This window comes from Anser anser (genome assembly GCF_964211835.1).
Source record: "Anser anser genome assembly, chromosome: Z".
NCBI lineage: Eukaryota > Metazoa > Chordata > Aves > Anseriformes > Anatidae > Anser > Anser anser.
The window spans coordinates 21,388,859-21,409,516 of record NC_139723.1 but is presented as its reverse complement, the minus strand read 5'-3'; the positions used below and the strand labels follow the sequence as shown (position 1 = coordinate 21,409,516).

At 37.0% G+C, this 20,658-nt stretch overlaps 1 protein-coding gene across 1 annotated transcript in view; it reads right to left on the bottom strand.

Moving 5' to 3' along the window:
- Positions 1 to 4,013: 4,013 nt before the first annotated feature.
- PRDM6 (PR/SET domain 6) overlaps positions 4,014 to 20,658 on the bottom strand; it is an 85,699-nt gene continuing 69,054 nt past the window's right edge. The window contains exons 7-8 of the mRNA XM_083816084.1: positions 19,712 to 19,888; positions 4,014 to 12,779 (exon numbers count right to left, since the gene is read on the bottom strand). Of these exons, the coding sequence (XP_083672210.1) occupies positions 12,665 to 12,779; positions 19,712 to 19,888 (292 nt within the window). The 3' untranslated portion in view covers positions 4,014 to 12,664. The remainder of the gene's footprint in view (positions 12,780 to 19,711; positions 19,889 to 20,658) is intronic.

Genomic DNA, 20,658 nt, shown 5'->3' with positions numbered 1-20,658 from the left:
GCTTGAACCTTTTCATTGCATCTGGGCCTCAGGAAGTCTGGGGACGTAATCACAAAAAATGTCCCTATGGCTTGGTTTTCTCTTGCACCTCACTAAAAGCACAGGGGGATGAGGAAAGGAGCAATACCAGGGATTTTAATTATTTTTTTTTAAACTTCTGTGTTCCATAGGTAAAATATATTACCAGTCTAATAATTGCAGGACTGCACTCCTTACAGAGAGTGCACCAGCAGGAATTGAGAAAACAATAACAAAAGGGGTTATAAAATTCTAGTAATATCAATAATAAGGTTGACCTACATTTAGTACAAGTTTTCCTTTTGTCTTCTGTGGGGGTAAAAAAGAGTCACTGCTGATGTTTCATTTGCTGATAGCACTGATGAAGCGCTCCTCATACTGCCCACATGCCTGGCGTTATCTTTCCTTAGGGGGCTAAGCCACTCGCAGCAAACAATAGTGGATCCTTTGAGAAATATTTTCCATGTTGCATAATATGCAACCCAGGAAAAACGCTTCACTAACTTCAACCACAGTGTGTTTTTTTTTAAGGAGGAAAATGTAATCCAACTGGGGGTAAAGGAGCTTGCAAGGACTTTCTGTAATAAAGAGCTCTTTGATAGAATTAACCCACTGTTATTAGTTGGCCATCCACAGAGGCTGCCTGTTACCACAGACACCACAGAACAACATCATTAGTTGTATGATGTGCAGCAATACAGACTGTATTGATTTGCAGTGAGGTAATTGTGCGGTGTTTGGGAGACTGAGCTCCACACTGACACAGGCACGAGACTGACTGCTGCAACCAGTTCTGGCCAGCATGAGCATGATGTGAACCGTGTGTGATCCTCTGAGCACCAAACATCCAACCAGAAATGAGGCCCCGTTGCCTCCTGCCATTGGCAGTGTCCCTCTTCTGCTGGGACACGTTTTTTTGTCTTGCGAGGTCAGTCAAAAGGCTCTTAGATGTGTGTACCAAGCAGACAATGAGTGAAAATAACTCCAAAGACAAAAGGATCTGAAGCTTAAACAGAAAAAACAAACAAACAAACAAACAAACAAAAAAAAACTTCTCCTAAGCAAGAACACACCTACAAGTACTGCCTTCAAAACTGAAATGCTGCTGTTCCTTGCTGCTTTTGGTGTCTCCATGTTGTCACCTTTGCGGTGGTTAACAGTGAAATAGCACCTACATGGGAAAGTGCTTGGTCACACAATGACCCTCTGACCACATACAATGCAAAGTGCAGCCCTTGGGAATTCCAACATTTCTAATCTGTATAAAAGAGGTATTGTTACAGAAACCTTTCCAAGTCTATAGAGCCTTTTAAATTCTTAAATAAGAAGCCTAAGAAATTTATGGCTATGTTGCTAGTTGTGGAGGCCAAGTAAACTCACAATGTTGATCTTAGTTGTGTTTAAATTTCTCCTGCCTTCTGGCACTTTGAGCAGTAGTGGAAAGAAATCATTTACTCCTAACAGTGTTAAAACTTTGGAAACACAGAGGTACCGTGGAAGAGCATTAAGAACATAAATTATGTCACACAAGTGGTCCCCAAACTGGTGGTGGGTACATTTCCTCCCAGACTTTGCATACCTGTAGTGACCTGTGTGGGCACTGAAAACAAACAGCCCCTCCCCAAAAGACCAGACAGCATGAAATGTGGAGCCAGCCCCCAGCTTACCAGCCTTCTGCACCAGGCTGCTTTAATTTAAAACACTGTTGCAAGTAAACGAATAAACAGAAAGCTGGAGCTTTGAAATGTTACAGTTCCTCGCTGAAAACACCATTGTCTTTGTTAGATGATTGGCATTTGAAGGCATTCTTTGTTTATCTATATGTAAGCCCATTTTTAATGTGGTTAGGTTTGGGATGCAAAGCAGTGTGTGGGGTTTCTCTTCCTGTACTTTCTGTTCCTCTGAAAGTTTCAGATTTAGGAAAGATTCCAGTCCACTTGGTATCCATTAGAGATGGGAGCTTGCTGAGTGTCAGCAGAGCCCCCAGACCAGGGAGGTTCGGCAGTGCAGAGAGAGTGCAGTGACCCTTCCAAATGTAGCGTGTGCTGGGTGGAACCTCCAGGAACAGAACGGAAATTATCTGACTCTCTTGGAAAGGTTTTGGTTAGAAGAGGCTTATTTTTCATTCCTTTACAGAGCATTTAATTTTAAACGTAGGGCAAAGACTGTCAAGAAGTCCCAAGTACTACTGTGTGTAAGAACAGCAGCCAGATGATCTATCATGTGGAAGATTACCTTGATTTAATGCAAGGCAAAATGCAGTATGTTGAACCCTAAGACAAATGAAGCACTTATCTGAAAAGTAATTTTAATGAAAAAATTATGTGTGACATACACATGTTCTTCTGCTGAAGTCTATTAAAGTTAGGCAGTAAGATTTCCTGGTAGAAAGTTTCTCTTACTTTTACGAACACTCAACTTTATCACCTTCCTCTCTCCCATTTCCATTTTCTTTTCACTTATGAAAAATTTACATCCTTGGTAGAAGAAAGACTTAATAAAGATTAGAGAAAGAATGAGAATGAATGCCTTGAATGCCTGCATGTGTACATATACAGACACAGAGAGAGCTTGTCACCCATGAGTTACGTAGATCAGCAAGACTGTATGCTACAGGAGACACTTATTAAGAAAAATGTGTCAGACAAAAATAGTACAAAAATCATCATAGATTTTGATTGCTTAAATCTGGCCTAGGTCTTTAGTAAAGTGTGATTTATTTTCTTGTGCTTCAAAGCCATCTCTTAAAATTGTTATAAATCATACTACATTTCCAAGACTGAAAGTAATGAAAACATACATTTCCATGCAATTAGGATTTTTTTCCTGTTGCTTTCTCTTTCGTTTAGTTATTTTCTTCTTCATGTTACTCACCAAAAAAGATACTTTAGCTCAAAAAACCACCATGCATATACTTCCTTGTTATAAACTGTAGTTCTTGTGCTACACACAAGACCTAAGCAATAAAATGTTACACAAGAAAAAATGCTTTTAACTTCCAACTAAAATTTCACAGAACATCACTGCTGAAGTTTTATTTTTTAACAAAATGAAATACAGTGTTTTTCTTTCTCATAGTAGAGTATGCTAAAAATCTTCAGTAATGTCTGTAAAATTAATGGATTATTGTTATTACTTCATTCCATTTCTGAGAACGCGGTTTATTAAAATACATTTTTACAGTTAGATAGAATCGTGGATACCTTCTTTTTGATATACAAGACTCAATAATCTTTCAGAAGTTCTCTCCGTGCATCCACTGAACAAGAATATGATGACTGCAAAAATAGGCTAGTGAGGAAAGAAAAGGGTTTGGAGACACTGTGTTTATTGTTCAATAAATCACAGTCACTATAAGTGACCTGCTGACTTCAAGTTCTTTAGGTCAAGGAACCCTTTGCTATTCTGCAACTTCACCTCTTTGCTGAGCCTCTTAATCAAAAGTGTAAAGCCAGAAAGAACATCAAACAATCAAGAGCTGGATGATTGGATTGGTTATTTTAAATGACTACAGCTTTGGTTGTGACAGATTTGGGAATAGATTGCATCTTCTCAGCCTCACTAAGTAGGCTGAATAGGCTGAGCATTTTGTGGATAACAAACCCAGCTTCTCCCTCAACCCCACCAAAAAAATAAAAAAATTAAGCTATCACTCCAAGGTACATGCTAGCCAGTATTTTAACAGTACTATATGACAATACTATGTATGTAAAGTCTGCATGGATTAAAGATATTTACCTGTACAGTGACTACTCTACTTTGCACTTAGGAAAATGATAATTATTAATAGCATTACTATATTAATATATTTATGGTGTGATATTTTACTGAGGCCATTATCCTGATTCAAAATGGAAATTTGTATTGGTTGTTGCCATTTTACCTGCTCTGTTAATGGCACATTCAAAGGTGAGCAAGAGGCAAAACAAATGAACCATACAAAGGAGTGAAGATTAACCACATGTAAACAGTACTGTAGACTCCCTTTCTCTTCTGCAGTCTGTGAAATCTATGTTTCAAATGATGGTAAACATAACAAGAGAAAGAGAGAACAAGGCAGATAAAAATGAAAAAAATGTTTGGTTCACTACCATGGGGTTGCTTAACTTACTTTTATTTGACGATCTATTGATACTAAGAGGTCTGTCCTTCAATGCAATGGAAGCAGATTTGTGACGTTTTACCTCTGAGGGAAATCTAAAAGCACACTGAAGTAGCCATGAGTCTGCTGAGAGATTTTGCAGGCAAACTGCCTTTGTACTCAGGGTGGTGGCAAAAAAGAATCTGGCTAGAAACCTTACTCAGCACAGGAAAATCCTAAACCAGAAAGGTACTGGCAAACCAAAGAGAAGAAATAGAAAAGGTACATATGGCTTAAAATTCTTCCGCTGTCTATAATATGACTTGTTAATACATATGAGAAACTGCACAATGCAGTACCTTCATTAAGACTTGACTTAAGGAGAATTAAGACCATATGACCATGCAAGACTGAAAGAGATATATGACCTTTGTACCTACAGTAAAAATAAATAAATAAATAAATAAATAAATAAAAGAATAATTTAAAAATCAACAATGTTATTACAAAGATTACACAGTAGAACTAACCATTAAAAGCTATGGATATCCATGATTTGGAGCATGCAAATGGTACTTTTTTTTTTTTTTCTCAAGTCGTTAGTCCTAGGCAGGAATGTTCTCTTAAAATCTCAGAAGCTGAAAAAGACTTCTTGAAGAAGAGGAATCATGCACAGAATGGCCCGTTTTATGCATACATTTAAATTTATTTATTTTTTTGCTTGAAGTTAAGGAAGAAAAATCCCAATTTCTTTGTTTTCTTGGCATATTTTTTCTGTGTTTGTGTGTGTGTTTGCTTTTTTTTTTTTTTTTTTTTGCATATCAGGCAATCCCTGTACTTTTCTAGAGAATAAACTCTCAGATGGAAAAATGACAATCAACCTTTATTAATAATGTGCACTTGGAAGAATATCTTTATTTAGGACCTTGACTATTAGCACAGAGCAAAGAATTGCCAGTAAGATGAAAGACAGATGCAATATTCTTCTACCTTCTTCAGAGCTTAAAACTTCCCAGATCTGCTTATCTCCCATTAAAGAACAGTGCAACCTCCTTTCTTTCATTAGCTTATTAAATAAAAACAAGTTAAACAACCCCATGGTAATGAATCAGATACTTTTAGTTGTATCTGCTTACCTCTTCATGGAACATATATCTTCATCACATAAGCAATTTCAGAAACTGAGATGGGAGCTACATGGTGTTCTTATCACTGACTGATCAGACACTGCTGCTGCATTTCATTGTGCAGAACTATTGTGCAGTATTACAGCAATATATTATCCCCTTTCTTGAAGATCTTACATGTAAGCAGAAGAAATTGCTTTTTATGCTTTAAAGGAAAAAAAAAAAAAAGAAAGTGAAGAAAGACAAGGGTAGACTAACAGACAAGTACGGCTCATCACAAACATTTAATTGTGGGGTGTTTTTTATTTGCTTGTTACTATTTTCTATACAAAATTTTCAGTTTACTGGCTATCTAATTACCTTTTATGCTATGGGAAAAACAAAACAAACAAACAAACAAACAAAACATTTGCCCCAATAAAAGGTTAAAAAAAAAAAAATCTAAATAGCTTCCAGAAGAATATTTCACTAGCAGCGTGTGCTGTAGGCTAAAATGTTCTTGGCTCCCCGCAAAAAAAAAAAATAAAAAAAAATCCAGGTTGTAGTCTCTGCATGACTGTTATAGTTTGACTCATTCTATTGAGGCTGAGATTATAGAGAAAAAAAATGTATTTCTGTGACTTGTTGTGCCAGTATAAACAAATACAAGTTCTTTAGTCATTTGCAATCTTTTTTGGAGGAACTCTAGAGATGGGGAGAATGATTGAATGCAGTAATGTCAGAGAGGGGAAGAGGAAAATGAAGAGAAAAATGAAAGTATAATAGATGGAAATGATGAGGGCCAAGAGGGGGAGAGGGAGAATAGTAAAGTTTGGAAAAAGTTTAAATCCATAGAGAGTATGGGTATGGATCATCTGCTTTGGCTGGTGGAATAGAGGACATCTGGAGCAAAGCTGGAAAGATTCAGCTATGGCTACACAGGATGGCCTAGGATTTACTAACATTGCTTCCACTGACTGTGGGAATCTCACAAGTTATGTTACCTGTAATTAATATATATATAAGTATTAAAAATAAATAAAATAAAATAAAATAAAATAAAATAAAATAAAATAAAATAAAATAAAATAAAATAAAATAAAATAAAATAAAATAAACCAAAATATTTTGTCAAAGCAGTCTTCAAATATGAGACCTATGTATGGAGTGCAAAGATTTTGATCACTTTCTCTGATAGACTATACTTCCCTCTTCCTTCCATGTTCTTAGACAGATTCCAATTATGTTTGGAGATCCAGATCTTCTACAGTATTAGTTTATTCTTGGCCTTACTCATGGATGGGAAACCACCTGTTGTTTTGTCCAGCTATCAATGGCCTTCTTAGTTGTTTTTATGCCTATGAAATTGATTCAGAGTTAGAGCAAGGAAGCTATATACCTCTATCTTTTGACTACCTCAGGATGGTCACAAAGATACACTGATGAGAAAGACAAAGAACATTTTTACTGATGTCTATAGATACTCTTCTTAGGCATGTGCATTTGTTGGTATTCTGTTTCAATACTCCACAGGGTATGTTAAGCCCCCCTATATTATCAATCTACTCCAGAAGGTTATCAGATCGCCTACAACCATAGAAGGCTAACGGATCCCTTACAACCATAGAAGATGGAATTGACCAAGTTAAGTGTCAACATGTTTTGCTGATTGCCCTTTACCACATAGAAAAATAAGCTAGTATGAGGTTGGGAGAACACACATTAAATACATGGACATGACAGTGCAGCATTATCTGTGTGTTAGCAGTTCAAGTATAACTTCGATTTGTTGTGTTCTGAAGTCACTGGACTTGTTTTAACTAGCAGATGCTCAGTGGTGCCAAAGAAGCCACCTAAATAATGTGTGCCGTGACTTGAAAAATGCTCATCTCTACATACATGTTTGGGAGAAAGTGTCCACCATATTTAGAAAAAAGTCCCAACAATTTAACATCAAAACCAGCTCTTCCCTGGGGTCCTGGCTGGTGACCTTGTACTTGAATACTGCAGATGACCTCCAAATCTCAGTGATATACATAGTTCAGATCTCACATTCTCCAGATTTCAGATACATACAGTGATGTAAGAAGTACATCACTGAAGTGAAGTAAGAGGTACCTAACTACCAACCCTCAGCCCAACTAAAAAAGTTCAGTAAATGAATTAAAAGAGAAATATTGTCGGACCTGAGCCTCACCCCTTCTAAATTATGTACCAGAATGTTTGCAAGAAGGTGGACCCCAGGATAATTTTATATCACAGATTGGGCCATCAGCCAAAGGACTTCACCCGCCACCCCCTTTAGACATTTGTGTCTCATTAGCTCATGACAGATTACATAGGTTTAGCGATATAATCTCATACAGCGTGACTCAATACAATTTTTTGTTATAAAGAATTTTCCTTACATGTATAGAAACTTGCCCCAAATGATTGACTATCCTTGCTACTTGCAAACCAGCAGGCAGTCTGCCGAGCAATTTACCTGAGTATTTTCTCAAGTACAGTAGTTTTGTGCAATTATTCTACCGTGGTGGTTCTGGTGCTTATGTAAAAGGTCATATAACATGAAAAATGACAGAAACTGACATATTTTTCTCATACTCAAGTGGTATTTTTTCAAGTGGAACAAGGGGTGACTTAGTGTACTAATCGCTGCTCCTTGACATACACAATGGCAGTGAAATAATGTTACAAAAGGCACAGAAGGTTCCTTGCAGTGGAGCATGGCAAGTGCTTTTAGCTTTGGTTTTAGAATGATTTTTTAAAAATGAGCTCAAATATCACAACTGGAGTTTTGAAATTCTGTCTCAGTCCACTAGATGGTGATCCTTGTAAATCAGGCTTTGGGTAGCTATAGAAGACTCGGGCTGTTAACCATAAAAACACACACTTCCGTATGCAGAACAGAAAATACAGGTTACAGTATGACATGATTTGTGTCACAAACCTATACATATAAATTCCAAAATATGGCTGAGCATATAACTGCACTATTCTCTTGCTGTTACATCAATAGAAGTGTTAGAATACCTTCCAGACACAAGAAAACTGAACTTGCTCTCTATTATCACTGCAAATCATTTTGCAACATCCAGGCTGCAGCCCTCTTGGAAACTCAGTGAACACCACAACAACGTACTGTCGTTATCTGAAGATACCTTCAATACACTTGCATTTAAGCATACATTTTTCTGCATAGCATGCAAAAAATTCCATAGCTAACCTTAACATAAAACAAAGACTTAGGATAGGGTAATAGAAATGTTTTATTAATCAAATATATTTACATGTCTTTGTCTTCTTTTTAAATGTGTGCATGTTATTTTCATTTAAACACAATGTAATCTTTACAGTTTATATCACAAGAATACAGCTACATGCATGACTCAATTGGTCCTTTGCAGTAAAAAAAGATGCAATTTTATGGATTAAAAAAAAATGCAAGCAAGCTGTTTACCTTTCTAATTACAGTGTCATTATTGTTTTACTACAACAGAGGACCCCTTCAGCATACTCTACATCTATTGGGCGTGTTTATGCACTTTTTCAGATCGGTTTATCATGTCAAAACTTCCAAAAACTCAACAAACTGTAAAAAGAAATACTTCATGTTATCCCAGAACATTTTATTTTCTGGAAACATGTACACAGAAAGAATTTGGATGGAACAGAAGAGTGCACTAATAGTAAGTTAAAAATAAAATAGCATAAAATAAAGTCATAGCAATTGACAACTCTCAAAAGCAAATGAGGACTTACTTTTGGACATTCACCTATTTAGTCTTCAGAATCTACATCATTTTGTCAGCTATAAAACAGCATCACATAGCTTAATGGCATCATACAGATAATAAATATTAACTAAAAGAGAGATGATGTTATCAGAAGAAAATAACAGATGTATACACCATTGCTTGTAAGTTTCTAGTATGTAATGTGTTTTAATTATCACATTATTCTCAGCTTGGTTTTCTTTCTCAGGAAGACAATCAATTTGTATTTAAAATGACCATATTTACAGTATATAACTGCAGGTTCATAAAGGACCTAATGTCTTTCTGAAAGGAATAAATTTATGAATGTAAAAAATTTCATTCCACACACTGGACAAAATTAGAACTTGACGTAATTTTTAAATACAACTTCAAATATGTTCATGATTAGACAAAAACAAAACAACAACAAAAAAAAAGGAAAAAAATGAAACATTTGTATTTATTTACCAGGCTACAAAACAGAGATGCCAAATGCTTCAGAAGTTCTGAAAAGGGAAGCACATAATCATTAAATTTAAAGATAATTGTACTATACTTACTGCTTTAGTTTACTGTGTGCAAACAGATACTGTAATCATAATAGACCTAAATGTATGGTTGTTCCATTGATATGTGAGCAGAAACTCACTCAACATTTAGGAAGTGCAGACAGGAACTAGATTCTGTTTAGTCCAAATCTAGGATGTATTTTAGATTGTTCATGCTAGTTTTAGGTTTGCTATATTGTAACCAAATGCCAAATGTTTTACTTGAGAAAAACCTACTATGAAATCATGGGTTTTCACTGAATTGCTTTTGTATGCTGCCAACTCTGCTATGAAAGTGCCATATATAAAATAATGCAAAAATTGAAATTGTGCTTAGGAATCTGGCACAACATTGTGATTTACACAAGAAAGAATTATTTGGAAGAAAATGTAAGTTCTGCAGAAATCCCACTCTGGTGCTTTAAAAAAAAAAATCCAATAAAATCTTGAAATAATTGATCTTTATTTCACGCCCATTCAGGAGAACACTTAGACACATGCTTAATTAAAAACATATGAATAAGCCTATCTGTATTCAGCAGGGAACTTGGCATATCAGTAAGCACATACTTACGTGCAATTTGCATTACAGATTCAAATATAAGTCCCTCTCTGCAAGAGGCTGAGTGGTTTGCACTACCACTAACTACCTTCCTGAACAAGAGAGTACATTTAGATAACGCAACAGCACAAGTCAGTGACCTAACACACAGCTTGCATCTGCTTTTCAGAGCATGACATATCTCTTTTCCCACTTAACTCTATTTCAGCTGTTTTTTTGTGGGAACATCTCTTTGCTTGCAGCAATGATCCATAGCTACTGCTCAAATGTTAACTAAAACCTGGTGACACACCAAGGCGTTTCTTTACATTAAGTCTTCAAAATAAGGGAAGGTGTGAATTACCAAGAGATAGGGTTTGAAAGGCTGTGGATCAGGTTGTAGTTGTTCTTTTTCTTTTTTTTTTAGCCTTGCTAGGAACATAATAATGTTCAAATAGTCACCTTTGAGTTACCATTCTTCCTACCCAGGTTCCCATGCTTCCTTGTACCTAAAAGAAAAACATACACACACACACACACACACACACACACACCAAACAAACAAAAAAACACAACACAGAAAACAAAATCAAAAAACAACACATTTATATAGTCGCTAAGAATTTATCATAGCTTGGAGGATAAAATCAGGCAAGTGATGTCTGAATTGTTTAATCCCCATATCACTCCACTGAGTAACAGAGCTGAAAAACTCACAAGGCAAAAGCCTCTTCATAAGATAATCTGGTACTTGATAGACCAATAATAAGAATCACTTTTTTTCACAGTGTTTTTACATTTTTAATGGCCAAACACAAAAACGGTAACTCCTGAAGTTATTCCCTGTAAACCTTTGGAAACTCCAGACTCTGCTATGTAGTTTATGCAACATAATAAAAGAACATCCTGAAGTAAGGATGCCTTAGATTTTAAATTCATTTTAAATGTATTTGAACTTTACTGTATGCTCTTTTTTCTGCTTGAGCTCTTTGCAAAATTCATAAATAGTCTGAATGTGTGATTAAATTTGTAGCTAGTCTGTCTAGCCTTTTACAGAACTGAATACTTAGTTTCCTGTACATTTAAAATCCTCCCCTTAAATGTTTTAAAAATATCTGATATAATGAACTGAGCCCTTATGAATCACCCAGCACCTTAGTATTGGTGTAAAAGTGAACTAATCTGATTTACTTCCTATAATCTCACCAAATTTATTTTGCAGTTTACCTCATGACATAACATGACCTCAGAACAGTTTGCCCTTTTTTTTTCCTATTTTTTTTTTTTGGTATTTTGCATTTTTATCAAACTACATCTCTAGCATTGAGACAATCAATATATAAACACTGCTGGTCTTTAAAAGTGAAAAACATTCTTTCATTAGACAAAATCATGAAATCTGAAGTAAATCAAGGATAAAAGCTTGAAAAAAGCCATTGTAACTGAAAATTGCTAAATCCAACCAATGTAACAACATCTGAGCTTTTTTCATTAATGTCTGGAATATTTTGGCTTCCTTTTATTCACAACAGCACCAGACAAATCTCCATGAAAGTGAATACTATGAAGCCTCCAAGATTTTTACACGGTATCTGAGTTCAGATTTAGTTTTTTTTTTTTGAAGCTCAGCCCAAGAATGTTGAAAGTTTCACCTAATACAGGAGCATTTTCAGTTTGACCCAAGCCAACAGAATAAAAATATCAATGGATGATAGCTTGGATTTCTGATTAGATTTTCTAAAGACAAGCAAGAAATTAAATCAATCACCCAAACTTATAAACTTTACCTTGCTATTTTGCTCCCCATAATACAATTTGCTAGTAGACTCTCTTTCAAACCCATTAGACTGAATTTGAGAGCTGTGTTAGTTTAACATAGTTTTACTACTGGCTTCTTTACATAATGTATATTTGCAGATATACAACATTCCTTTATTTCCCCACCCACCCCCACCCAACACCTCAAGAATGTCTGTACCAATGCAATGTTGTTGAATGAAACTACTTGTATGAAAAAGTGCACACAGTGTGAGGCATGAGACTATGGAAATGAAATGCCCTTTGGTCTGAGGAGGCTGACACTGACCCAGATATAGCTCTTGATCACTTCCCAACCCACACACTGATTTCTATTATAGCCATATCAAGATCAAATTAGCCCAGCCCAGCTAAATCTAAGGATTACATCTGGGTCTTTTGAATCATGCTACAAAAAAGGTGCAACGATGAACAAGTCCATGTGCATTCTCAGTCATAACTACGGGCAGAACTACGGGCAGAAGAACCCTTGAGATTCTTCACTTTGGTATTAAATAACAGTTATAAAGGCTTTTAGAATTAAAGCAATACATGGTGGGACTTGAAATGTTAACAGTCCCAAGTAACTTGTCAATTGAAATAAGACTCATCCCCAGTCATAAATAAATAATCTCTTTCCTGGTCTCACTTTCACGCCAGGATCAATATCTCTTAACATCTTACTTATTTTATTACTGCTTTTGGTTTTCTGGGACTGATTGAAAGTTGCTCAGAGGAAATCTTTGGTTTTGCTTAAGTGTCCGTGACATTTAATCATGACTTTCCTTGCAGTTTAATTCCAACCAGTCAATCAGTTAATCCACTTCAATTGATTCTGTGCTCTCTGTTATTGGCTTGCACTCATTGGGCATCCTCTGGTGTCGACTCAGCTGGGTGGCTTGTGTGAAGCTCCTCTCACACCTCTCGCACCTGGTGAAGGCAAGAGAGAAAATTGAGACCAGGGAGCTGCTCTGGGGGGGGATGGGGGTGATGGGCTTTGTCTCATCCTGCCTAATCAAAACAGACACTCAAAAGTGGCTTCAGATTTTACTGGCTCAAGAGGTTTAATTGGTGGCTACTTCCAAGACCTTGATGCCTATGATGGGACAAGGCCTGTCTGGTTCAGAACAGAGGAATCTGTCAATAGACAGGGGGAAGGTGATTTCTCCAGAGAGGCCTGTCCTGCTGTAGCTCTGATCACTGTCAGTTCAAATAGATAAAGAACAAAAAGAGATTTTTAGGAGTGAGCCATCAAAGAAGCAGCTTGTCTGCAGTTTTCTGCTCTGTAACCCCTCGGAGAAATTGATGACAAATAGAATTTCACCTTCTGCTAATTTAAAATCCACAATTGCCTATTTGAGGAAGAGAAATCACAGAGCAATAACGTTTAGTGTTAGAACAAGAGAAAACCCATTGTTTATCTGATTTGACTATGCACTGGGGTTCATTTTAAATAGCCACATATAGAGTTAGTTACTTAATTATCTGAAAACATCCACGCTGTTTGTGGGTTGAGCAAGAACTCATACCAACCACCAGTGTTGGCCTCACTGTCTTTTATGTCTTCTCTTTTTCTACCCTGTCCTCTCTTTAGATAGCTATAATCTCCATCAAAAATAACATGTGAATGCATTAAAAAAGCTATTGAATTTCTGAGGGAGTAGGATGGGGGATATGAATCCCCTTTCTCTGCTACAAAAGGGAATTTATCGTATCTAATTCCCCAAATACTATCCTCTTAATTTGCATTCCAAACACTAGATAAAGGTGTTTGATGAGTTGCAAATACAGATACAGTGGATCCTTCCTGTATGGCACTCACTCCAAAAGCCACCTTTGATTTAACAGTCTTGTGTGATGTTTTATCTTCAGAGCAGATTATCATAAAAGCATCTTTATGATGAATTCTTCACCTTCAAAGGAGGAGAAAAACAATGGACTCAGCTAGTTAATATTCATATGATATGAGCTATAGAAAGTGAACTGTCACTGATCCAGCTGCTTACAAAAAAAAAAAAAAAAGAAAGATATTTACACATATGCATAATTATGGAATGTTCTTCACTCAAGTGAAGTTCAGTAAGAAAGTTCTGTTTCAGGAGCACTTAGCACAGACATTACAGACTCATTCATCCAAGTTACTGTACCAATCTAAAATGTCAACATTTTAAAGTTGTGTTTCTTTGATCGTCTTTCATGGAATATTTTTAGTAGCCTGTTCCACTGTTAAAAACTGCACTGTGATCTTGACAAATGTAAAATGTCAGCTTTAATGTATCAGACCTATCAGCTCAATGAAAATAACTCAGAAGTATTGATTACTTAATGATTTTTGGTGTATTCATTAACGTCTATGTGCAGATCATCCACTCTCCAGAGCTCCTGAAGTGCTGATGACACATTAGTGTACTGCTGATTGTTTATTAGAAAACTGATTAGTTACTGGATTAGTGTGTCAAAATATACTACCTTTCATTGCCTGACAAACTTGCAAATTATTATATTATTTTTATATACATATATATATATATCACAGAGGCATTAGAATCAATTTTAAGGCTGGGGGGTTAACTTTGTCTGGGTGAGATATTGCCATCTACTTGAACTTGATAGTTTTGTTATTTTGATGTCTACAAAGACAAGTGCTTTCCTTGCTGAGTAATAGGAGGCTTGGATTCTTGCCTAACCAAGCTGTAAGCAGTGCAGTTTCAAAGTAACCTACAAAATCAGGTGCGGCAACTGCTGACCTCCAAGTGCTGGGTCAAAAGAATGCAATATACCGTGTCAGGACATCTAGGGGCCATATGTGAATCAGAGAAAGACTATAAGGTTATCAAAAGACATAGTGCTACTCAGTAAAACCACTGGCCATGAACACTTCCTTACTCTTTCTGGAACAGGGCTCACTGCACTCCTTAAAAATGTTAGTTCCCATCCTTTATCCACTAGCTTCTACTGTTGATGGTGCTCTACCTTCCAAGCTAAAGGCTGTTCTGGTACACTTTCATACAGATAGAGACAAGAAGGATGTATCATGGTGCTAGAGAGACACTAAAAGAATAAATCTGTTGCTACAGCCATTTGCCCTTGGACAGAGGAGACATGCATACCAAGCTCTGCTGTTGGTCAGGCCATGCTGTTTACACTATACAGTCTTTATACTATACAACTTACACTATACAACTCAGAATAAAGCCTTGGCAAGGCATATAACTCTCCTAGCTCTCCCCTAGCTCTCATATATCTGGGTAATATTTCAGACAGTACCTAAGGTGCAGGGTATTTTCTAGGCACTTGCAAAGGATGTGATTAAGGATTACGGTTTTGGATATATAAGTATTTGGCTTACAGGCGGGGACTGGTATTAGCTCCCCGATTCCTCTCTTCAATGTGACCCAAAGAAGTTGCTGCTAGATACAAGCTGGTTGTAAAGGTGAGGACAACTGTGTCAGAGCATTCACTCATCATAACTACCTCGCAGCAGGTGGGAATGGGAGGAAATCCAAAAATATTCTTTCTGCTGAACTATTATACTTCCCCTCTGAAAACCATCCTTTCCCAGCCTATTGTAGCAGAATAACTACCTCAGTAACCATGTCTATGAGTCTGGGTAGCATGTGCACGCATGTTTGTGCATGAGTGTTTCTGTATTACAAGCCACATATGTTTAACGTTGTCCTGGAAGATATAATAGCAACCAAAAGAGTAAAAAAGGAAATAAGAGTCCACCTGTGCTATAGGAGCTCACAAAAGTAATCACGGAGACTGAGCCCAAGCCTGGTTCTTAGGCTAATGCCAAAATTTTGATTAAGCCTCAAGTACCAATACAAGTATTGGTAATAAAACTACCCATTAACTCAGTGGCCACTTGATTTCCACTTAACCCATCTGATGGCATTTGGGAATAATTTAAACAGCCACAAGGTAGATTCAAAGAAGCAATTTAAAACTCCTCACACAATTAGATGACATCAGTGACAACTGGGTCCATGTTACCATTTTTTACAACGTGCACGTGCCTTCATTTATTTATAAGCAGCACTGTTGTACCACAACAGTCAGCCTCATCATACACAAGACTTCATTCTACTATAAGGCTTCTCTATACGATTTGCTTGTTTGAGGGGATGTAGTGAACAAAATGGCTCTTAAATTCATAAACAACATGAACATCAATATTTTAGGGGATTTTTGAGGTACCAGGTCTTCTCAGTTTGGTTAACTAGCCTTCGCTGGTCTGTTTGTTTGCTTTACAGTGTTTTTACAGTATTGACACTGAGAATTATAATCAGGATTTGCGTAATTCCCAAGTTTATGTCAACCTCTGTGAAAGGTTTCATGTGAAGAAAACACTGAGGGTCTATTTTAGGAAAAAAATATTCTCATTGGATAGTTTGAAAATGTTGTAAGATTTTATTCAATAATTACATTTAACACTAAATTTTAAAGTAATTTGGAAGAGTTTAGAAAAAAAAAAGGGGGGGGGGAAGCTGAGGTGTCACTGCAGGTAAAACATTCATGTTCAGTCTGAAATGACAGTTCCACAATTTTGCATTTCAGTCAGAAAAGTGAAAAACACCTGGCTTATCCCAACCTGACAGAATCTTTCTTCCCATTATTTTTGGTTGACTCCTGAAAATTACATGTTTGCATAGCCCTGACTCTGCAGGCAGGTCCTTTAAATAACCTTTAATTTTTCTGAAATAGGAGATGCTGAGGGGGAAGAATTTAAGAAAATGAGGATAGCCAATAATTTCCCTTTTTCTCCTACCTTTTAATTTGCTTGAGAGCTTTGTTTCCAGCCACTAGCAGCCATAGTGGAGTCTTCAGTAAGATAAGAATACACAAAAACTTTGCAATGGTGAGTTGATAGCTTGTGATGACATGAAAAGAAATCCCTTCTAACTGGACCTGCAGTCTAGGCAATGCAACTAAAGCTTTGACTACAGATAACCTCACTTAGCATTGTTATCTATAAGAAAAAGCAAATAGAAAAGTCTTCCACCATACGTACTAAGCTAACTAGGAACTACAAAGAAAGTGTCATCTCACATCTAAAACTTTTTAACCAATCACAGACTGACTCTTAAATAAGAAATTATTTGAAATATTTTAAAATACTTTCACCCTCTATCAAATGTACCTTTGAAACAATACGCTCACAACATACACTCAGTGTTTGACATTGCCTGCCTAATCCATGCACACTATAATTTGTCCAAATACCACTTACAAACACAGCTGTCTTACTGCATTAGAAATACTGAGATTCCATTCACAGAAGATGCACATTAACTGTTCGGTTGGCTGCCCATTTTCACCCATGAAATTGAACTTACTAATGCATTTAAAATGATGCTTGTTATTTTTAAAACAATTTAGCTAGAATTTAAGTAATTTAGCACTTTCCCTGCATGGTCTTTCTTGTTAATAGTAGTAGTGTTATTTAATACAAGTATGTACCTTGCCATGAATACAGACCTTTTCTGAAGTATAGAACACCTCAAAATCCCTTTGTAAACAAAAATTTCATGATCAAGATATAGAAATATTATTTGTCTCATTTATGGTTCCTGTTACTAAAATTTGATATATATATATTTATTATTTATTATTTTATTTTACTATTTTTTTTCCTAAGCTTACTTATTACGAGGTCTGGGATCTCTCCCTTAGAAAGGAGGATCTAAATGGAGAGGAGACACCAAGGTGAGCTGCAGCTATATCTTTTTGCTCCAGCAGAGACAGTGGATCAATTTCTGAAAAAGTTTTCTGTCTCTCCTCCCCCAAACAGAAGCAGTCCTCCATGGGAGGCAAATCTGCCCTTTGAACAGCTTGCAGGATCAGGGCATCTGCATCCCCTTATCTGACTACCAGGGACAGGAAGAATGGCAGCTCCAGTTTTAGCTTCATGTGAAATTACTAGTCATATTACTCCAAATGTTTCAATGAGTCTTCCAGAGAGAAAGTGGAATCGTTGTTTCTTGAATTTAAAGAAGGAACTAAATAAAACCCTAAAAGAATGATAAATTACACCATTTACATGCATCATAAAGCAGCAATACAAAGCACCCATATTTTTTGTTGCTCTAACCTGTGACTTTAAGAAAAGGCAGATACATCCCAGTGTACATAAATACTTCAGCATAAGCAGTGTGAAACAAACAAACAAACAAACAAATCCCAGATTGCTGGTTAATTGTAGTACATATATTAAGACTTTTTTTTTTTTTTTTTTTTCCCACAGATGACATTGTACTGTAGTCAAGACTATTTTGGAGAAGGGGAAAAACTACTAAACTAAAGGGGAAAAATAATGACTCTAAATGGGGCAAAATAGCAGATCTATTGGAAACATGACAAAAACAGAATGTTAAAGAAAAAAATTAAGTGGAGTCAACAAGGTTACACATAAGTAACACCTTAACATTAAAAGAAATCTATTTTCCATTTTGACCCGGAAACCTCTTCCATTAATTACTAAAATCTATTTACACAGCAACTAGATAAAATCAATCTGATTGCTCTCACTATTTTTGGCTGACTTTCCGTGGGCTCTCAGCATTCAGCAGACCGGCTCTGGTGGAGTCCTTGCTGAGATGCTCCACGTTTCCACGTTTTGCCACCTACAGGGCTCTCCCAGCCACGATTTCTGGTATGCAAACTCTTCTGTTCTGGCTATGTGGAGTGTGTCTCCGGGCTCTGTCCCCTTGCCCCCAGCACAGACACGGTCGAGGCCACACTTCCTCTCAGCCATATATGGAGGCAAAGCACCCATATCACTGCTGAGCTTGTTATGAGGGGTTCTGACAGGCCCCAAGGCCGAGCTTGCTTACACTAACCAGACGTGGGGCACAGTACGGCAAAAGTGGAAACGAAAGACAAAGGGAGAAAAGTAAACTGGGGACAGGCAGTCCTTGGCGAGCTGGGAGAGGCTCACCTTCTCCCACACTTACTCCCTTTTCTTCTAGGCAGTTTTCAAAAGAAGTGATATCAACACTTCATGCCTTGGTATTGATATATTATTTTTCTGCCACAGTGGGATTGTTCCAGCTACAGTAAACATAAATTTTGTGCCTGCCAGTTCAGTAAAGACACAGACGCAAATATAGAAAAGGTGCATTCCGCCTTGGAGAATATCTCTTGTTGGGTAGGCAGAGCCTTGCATAACAGAAAGTAATGACTTGGATCAGCTTTGCTGTTGCTGGAGGTGAGGGTAGAGAAGAGAAAGCTTTTGAGACTCAGATGTCTGCTTGACTTTAATTTCAATCAACAGAAACTGCAGAAGTCAGCAGAGTCTGTTTAATTAAAAAAGTCTTGATCAGGCAATGTTTCCTTTTTAAAAATATTTTGGATAGCTAAACACTAACAATTTATTATTATAATCTGACCAAAATTATGCCAGAAGACAGAGTTGCATTTTCTATGCAGTGGTTCTGAGGCCAAAAAAAAGATGTATATTCCCCTTCTCCTTCCCCATCCTCATATTTAACCAGATCCAAATTAGCACTCATGTGAAACTCCAGCTACCTCTGCCTCAGAGAAACCTAAAACCTTCTTGCAGTATAGCCTGTCCCAATCTTCACTGTATTTTCAGCTATGGTTCTCTGGCAGTAGCTTGTTGTTTAATTAAAACAATCAAATTCTCATCAGAGGACAGGAAATTGCTCTGGGCCTGCAAGGCACCTGAAAACAAACCTTTAATTCTGATTTTAGTTGCAACATAAATGGATTTATCTGGCCATGGCTTTCCTGACAGCCTCTCCCATGTGCTGGTGCAGACTGGTGGTGCTAGTGAGCAGCAGCTATGCGCTTCCCTCTCTAATCACAGCAGGCAAATGCTGCTGGCTTCAAGTACTTACTTGAAGGGCTTTTCCCCAGTGTGTGTCCGGATGTGGTTGTTGAGTGTAGTAGCACCAGCAAAGGCCCGGCCACAGTAGCCACACTTGAAAGGCCTGTCACTGGAGTGCGTAACGACGTGGTTCCTCAGCTCCGATGGCTGCGAGAAAGACTGGGAGCAGTGGCCGCACTGGTAGGGCCTGCAATGGGAAAGGGAAACACCACGCTGTCAGTGAGCCCTGTCATCCCAAGTCAAAAACGACGTGGGCAGGAACATCTGGTCTTCCCAGGAATTTCCAAAGAGAGCTGCGGGGGCAGTTCTTTGGGGTTTTCTTGGGAGACACATACCCAAATCTTCATGACTTCTTTAGCAAATGTAAAATACTTGCGCAGGAATCACCTGACAGTCTGTGGGCGCGATGGCCCATAAAACAGAATTCAGCAAGCTAGTGAACCAGCACTACACAGTAGATGCTTTGCTTATTTTCCCAAACTCAGAGTGGTTTGATTGACAGAAAATTCCTCATACATCAGAGTTAAGAGGCTTAGGAAGATCTCTGACTATTGGTGCCTGCTATAGTCTTACTTACAAATATTCTGGTTGTTGCAAATATGTTCAACAGGGATTCTATAACTGCTTGTAGTGAAAGTCTTCATACTGATTTGGAGGAATCTATTTTGTTTTGTTTTGTTTTGTTTTGTTTATTTTTTATTTTTATTATTTTATTTTATTTTATTTTTGAGATCAAATTTGCAATGAAAGACATTGGAAAAATTAACCACCTTGTTTACAATTTTTTAATTTTCTTTTCTATTTTCTATTTTCTTACTGCTATTGAAAATATTTTAATTTAATTAACAGGTTTCTCCCACCCAGACTGAAAATGTCTTTATTTCATCTTGAAATGGAACCCATAAATTAGGTTTTCAACATCACAGCTTGTTAAAAACAAATATAACAAACAAACAA